The sequence below is a fragment of the Squalius cephalus genome (genome assembly GCF_949319135.1).
Source record: "Squalius cephalus genome assembly, chromosome: 19".
Lineage (NCBI taxonomy): Eukaryota > Metazoa > Chordata > Actinopteri > Cypriniformes > Leuciscidae > Squalius > Squalius cephalus.
This window is the reverse complement of record NC_137140.1, coordinates 24,771,520-24,777,519: the sequence shown is the minus strand read 5'-3', so window position 1 is coordinate 24,777,519 and position 6,000 is coordinate 24,771,520. Positions and strand designations below refer to the sequence as shown.

Here is a 6,000-nt window from a genome sequence, read left to right as displayed (position 1 = left end):
AGGTGTCACATGTCTAATTTAAATCCACATGAATGGCCTGACCCAGGGTTTCCCAGAACATTGCCCAGAGCATTAAATTCCCTCCACCGACTTGTCGTCATCCCATGGTGTACTTCCCCAGGTAAATGGCGCACACGTACATGACCGTCCACGTGATGTAAAAGAATACGGGACTCATCGGACCAGGCGACTTTCTTCCACTGCTCCAATGTCTGGTTTCGATGCTCACATGCTCATTGTAGGCATGTGTCAAAGTTAAAGTCGCTCAAATCTTTATTTCTGCCCATTTCTCCTGCGTCAGACACATTGATTATGAGAATTGATTGTTTTCTTACCATCTAATCTACCCAGACCTTAATATGTAGCCTTGTCAGGAGATTATCAACGACATTCGCTCAATATTCTAATGTTTTGCCTCAGTGGTATACTGTGTGTGTATATATATATATATATATATATATATATATATATATATATATATATATATATATATACAGGTATATATATGTTTTAATGTCATTGCATAAACAAAATATGCAACCAATCAACATTATTAAAAAAAAAAACTAAAAAAAAACATAAGCACATTTTTCAACTAAAACACTTCCACTAAATTGTGTGTAAATTGTCTCCATTCATTTGTGAAAACGAATTACACTAATGGGTTAATATATTCCCAATATTGTTATGAGGATAGATTCAATTTAAACATGATTATAATGTACTGTAAATTAAATATAAAAATCTGTTGTCATCCTATTTAAAAAAATAAAAAATAAATAAAAAATGACACCCAATCAGTGCATGTTCCAGTTTATTTTTTATAGTATTTACAGAAGAATTATTGACACAATATGCATTCATTTTCAATGTTCTTTCCCCCCCTCTTTTCTTACAGAACCTTGTTGCTATGACAAAATATCTCTACCCCATTATTGTCCTCTTAGCTCTTTAATACGTTTGGCGAGTTGTCACGTTGTCCCTGTGGAGGTTAGTCCGGTATGGTCAAGGAGCCATATTCACAAAGTTTTATCCCCTGAGTTATTTAAGAATATCACAAAAAAGTCACACACCAAACTACAGGGCAAAAGAGAGACCATTTACTTTGAGCATCCAGAAAAGCATTCAGGCTAATTCGCCTTTGCATGAGAAAACACTGTTTTGAGGAGCAAGGAAACAGCAACAGCTCTTTAAATAACTCCTGAGCGAATCTTTGTGAATAGTGGCCGACGTTTTACTTTGCATCTACACCGCATGTTCGTAGACAAGGTTGCAAGACAAGGAAACTTGTGTGTGATTATGCAGAAATGGATTGTCTTTACACTTCAGCTGTGACTTTCCACGTCTGCACACTACCCATTAAAAAATGTTTTCCCACATGTTCCAGTTTTGCACCGTATTTCAGTGTAACCTGAAGTGGTTATCATGTGAAAAGAAATGAAAAACAAGCAGACTGTGTCTTTGGTTGTATTGATGGTATTTCAGTTTATCCACACCTGTTTGTTAGTCTTTCATGGAATAGTTAATGGTGACATCATAGACGATTCATATTTACAACATCTGGGACGGTATTTTCCAGAATATTAGCGGTTACCACGTAAAATTAGACGACCAATTGGATGAAACCTCCTCCACCCAGTTATTTGACAGACAGCGTACAGCTTCTCATTTTGCTCTTCGCTATTTTTGGCTTTGTAATTTCGCATGTGTGCACCGGCAATGACTTCTTTGTGCCACTTTCCCATTTTAGTTCCTCTGTATTTGGGTTAGTAGCATATCCAGTGCCCTCGATTTCACAAAGTCTGCAGAATCAGGGAAAGTAGCAATGAAGAAGACTTTTAAACATAAAGTATAGGGTACACCTGGAGGAATAGGGAAAAATAAGATAGTTAGCTAATTCAACTGGGTGGCTTTATCGTTTTGATTACAATACAAAACTTTGATTAGCAGTTCCAATGGTTTTCTTTTTATCTTTAGCAATCCATTTGCTCTTATCAGAGCTTGCAAAATACATATCTATATTATATAGCTGAATTTACAGGTTAATACATATAATTGGCTTTAAATACAGGTAAACATTTACAGTACATTAAAAAAACGGATAAAACTGATCGCGCTCCGTGATGTGATCAGAAGAATATATTATTTTGTCAAAGCAATTTTTCGGAAATAATTTACATCAAAAAGATCAAAAACCATCCTACAGAAATCACAGTATTTCTGTCTTGAGAAACAACAGTAACTGGTGTTTTGTCAGTGGTTGGCTAAAACTGTGTGTACAGAGCTGCAATCATTATGTATATTATGAGAGGAATTTTTTTTAAGAATATCTTATAGGGAAGAAAAAAATCTTCCCTCTTTGTACAGCCGGACACCCTGGAAGACAAACAAAATAGATGCGATTGTGAATTTACAGATAATTACAAATAATCTAGTTTTGTTAAAGGGAAGTCCTGCCAAACTAAGATATATATAAGGGCGAAACCCTGGAGTATTAAAAAATAAATGATATCTATAAGGTTTTACTTTTTTGCCTTAGTGTTAGTAATATTGGTAAAGGTAAACTGGATATTAAGTGCGTATATAAAGTGCTGAAATTCAAATGATGCAACCATTGGCCATGTGTCTAATATTCCCTCATACTCATCCTGTATAGCTCCATCATATCTTCTCAGTTTACCTAAATATGGCACACAAAGTACATTCTGTGACCACATCGAAGTGTAAATAATGCAAAAAAATCATGGGAACATTAGCTAAAAGAGCCTTAATAATGCACTATGTTTTTTTTGGAGAGCGAGTTTGGTTTGGTGTATGTAGTTGCTGACAGTGTTCAAAATTGAAAGTTACCAATTTCAAGAAATTTGTGTTAAAACGAAGCGAGATATATAGAGATATGAGCCATTCACTACATATCGGAGCTGTGTAGGTTATCATTGATCTCCGTTTCACTTAACAAATTGCGAGACTGGCCACAGGTGCATCGCCTACATTCTGTCTGAAGGCACCCAGCTAAAAATACCAGGAGCGAAGGATGAATGTAACTGCGGAACAATGGAAGGTCATGGCGTGGCTGTGGGTGTCAGATCTTGCTGTTCTCCAGGTGCGAGTCAATGTGCTTGATCAAGGCATCATCAGGGTAACCAACAGGGAAGATTAGCTGGCACAACGGGCAGCTCCTGACGTCACCCTCCTCCTCGGTCTCCATCCACAGCTGTAAAGGGCACAGTGATATGTTTGACAGCCGTAATGTTTAAAATCCACCATTAAATCGGATACAATAAAGGTGAAATGTGTATTTTATTCAATGTTACATTGAATAAACATCTTCTTTCCCAGCTTGACTGGCACAAACTAAAGATTGATTTCCCTGAAATGGGCCAACACTGTTTCTCTGTGCCACTTTCAGGACATTTCAGTGTTTATTAGAGCAGCCAGACAGAGCAACATCACAAGTTCTAATTTAAATTTAATTGGCCACACCCCACAGGAAGTTGAATCGGAATTACAGGAAAAGGATTTTCCTGAATTACAGAAATTTGACAAACAATGGCATTCTGGGAAATACATTTGTGATAATTAAAAGTAAAGTAGAAAACAAATTTCGGTGACATTTCAAACTTTAAAGGATTAGTTCACTCCAGAATGAACATTTCCTTATAATTTACTCACCTCCACGTCATCCAATATGTTCATGCCTTTCTTTCTTAAGTCGAAAAGAAATTAAGTTTTTTAGGAAAACATTCCAGGATTATTCTCCATATAGTGGACGAACGGGTTAAAGGTCCAAATTGCAGCTTCAAAGGGCTCTACATGATCCCAGCCGAGAAATAAGGGTCTTATCTAGCGAAACGATCGGGCATTTAAAAAAAAAAGTAAAAATGTATATACTTTTTAACCACAAATGTTCTACTTCACGCATTACGTAGTCACGCTAGAAAGGTCACGTGTGATGTAGGCGGTGTTTGACTTAGTCTTTGCACATTTGCTTTGTAAACACTGGGTCGGTACTTTCGCCTACGTGTGACCTTTCCAACATGACTACTTAATGCATGAAGTTGTGGACGTGGATCGCAGAGCTAGTGGAAGACAAGCATTTGTGGTTAAAAAGTATATAACAGATCATTTCCCTAGATAAGACCCTTATTCCTAGGCTGGGATCATGTAGAGCCCTTTGAATCTGCATTAAAACTACAATTTGGACCTTCAACTCGTTGGACCCCGGTGAAGTCCACTATATGGAAAAAAAATCCTAAAAAACCTTAATTTCTTTTCGACTGAAGAAAGAAAGACAAGAACATATTGGATGACATGGGGGTGAGTAAATTATCAGCACATTTTAATTCTGGAGTGAACCAATCCTTTAAGACATGGCTTTGTCAAGCCACCATTCACCTTCCCTTTCTAGTTAAAAATGACACATATTTTCAGTTCATTTTAATTAATGGATTATTTTTAAGCATTCTGAATTCTGAATTCTGCACAAATTTAAGGAATCCAGTTTGAAAACATACTTGTAATTCAGTTTGGTTTCGCAAATGCAGAAATTTCACATTTCACCTTTATGTTATTCTCAACATAGGCTCTTTGGAAAAATGTGCCTCTCCACCTTAACTCCAAAAAACTTACCTATAGATACAATTTACTACAAATATACAGTAGTGGCAGTAAAACACCAACAACTTTTAGTCATGTTCACACAGATTATGATTACACGGGCAGATTATCAATTAATATCAATTAATTTCACGGTGTACATTGCACAATAATGTGTTATGACCTCAAAAGGCTTTCACCATAGTGCATGGTTTGTAAACTGATACATTTTAATGTTTGCTTCACATAAACAGCTCCATGTGCCTGGCTTTTTTTGACATAGTAAACTTACTCGGTAGCTCACCTGCATAATTGTGCTTGCAATGCGTCACGAAATGTGCAAGAAGCAATGTAATATCATTTTGCAGAAATGTTGCCACAGGCACGTTTTTCCAATGACCCTGGGATGGTTATTCTGCCCATTGATTTGCTACTCACGTTGATGGACGGCCACGACTGGGCGTGCTCTGCATGCAGGTATCCAGGTGGGTGACAGCTTAGGGTGTTGGGATGGGAAGGAATGGGGAAAGCGGAACAAGAGGCGGGGCCTCTGGAGCTCGATGAGGGGCTCGACACCCCCAGTGTTCGCGGTGGACTGATGGGATGAGGGCAGGACCACTCCTCCTCATCCTCTGAGGACTGCGGAGGCTGTGGGGATGGATGCAGAGATGCTGGGCTGGGCTGAGGCTCGAAATGCAAGTGGGACACATCCGAGTGGTGGAAGGACAGCTCCCTGGACAGCCGTGGAGATTCAGCCAATCCCCCATCACCAGACTGAGAGCTCTGTCTTTGAACTAACATGTGCTGGCTCCCTCCATGTTGCTGTTGTTGTTGCTGCTGTTGCTGCTTCTGCTTGTGGTAGCTGTCGACATAAGGTCGAGGTTTCGGCAGCGTGGACACCGGGTCCAGAGTAAACCGTGGCGGCCGTTGATAAGCCGACGGATCGGCTACTTCAGAATAACTGCGTCTTCCCTGGAAACTGGCCCTCAGGTGGTGGGAAGTGGGCCTGCAGGAATAGGAAGCGGGCCCGTCGCTGAGCTCAGGCAGAGGTGAGCGACGGTGCATGTCCGGAGAGAGACGCTGCAGGATAGGGGAGCGCCGCTGGGGCACAGGGGAGTGGCGCTGTTGGATGGGGGAGTGACGCTGTTGGATAGGGGAATGCCGCTGCGGAACAGGTGAATGCCTCTGGTGAGGTACAGGAGAGTGGCGCTGAACTAGAAGATGAACACAAAAGTGAAAAAAGCTCTATAGGTTAAATATAAGCAGTAAGACATTAAACATAACCACGTTGGATAAATGCTTGAGATCACTGTTAATCTTGTTAACAAAATGACTTCTAAAAGAAATGAAATGAAATGTCACCATACTATTTTCTAAATCCATGTTATTATGTTTTACTTTTTC

At 39.4% G+C, this 6,000-nt stretch overlaps 1 protein-coding gene across 2 annotated transcripts in view; it reads right to left on the bottom strand.

Moving 5' to 3' along the window:
- Positions 1-883: 883 nt before the first annotated feature.
- tbkbp1 (TBK1 binding protein 1) overlaps positions 884-6,000 on the bottom strand; it is a 42,201-nt gene continuing 37,084 nt past the window's right edge. For both annotated transcript variants that reach the window (XM_079851290.1, XM_079851291.1), the window contains 2 exons: positions 5,035-5,810; positions 884-3,214 (listed from right to left, as the gene is read on the bottom strand). In XM_079851290.1, coding sequence (XP_079707416.1) covers positions 3,083-3,214; positions 5,035-5,810 — 908 coding nt within the window. In that variant the 3' untranslated portion in view covers positions 884-3,082. The remainder of the gene's footprint in view (positions 3,215-5,034; positions 5,811-6,000) is intronic.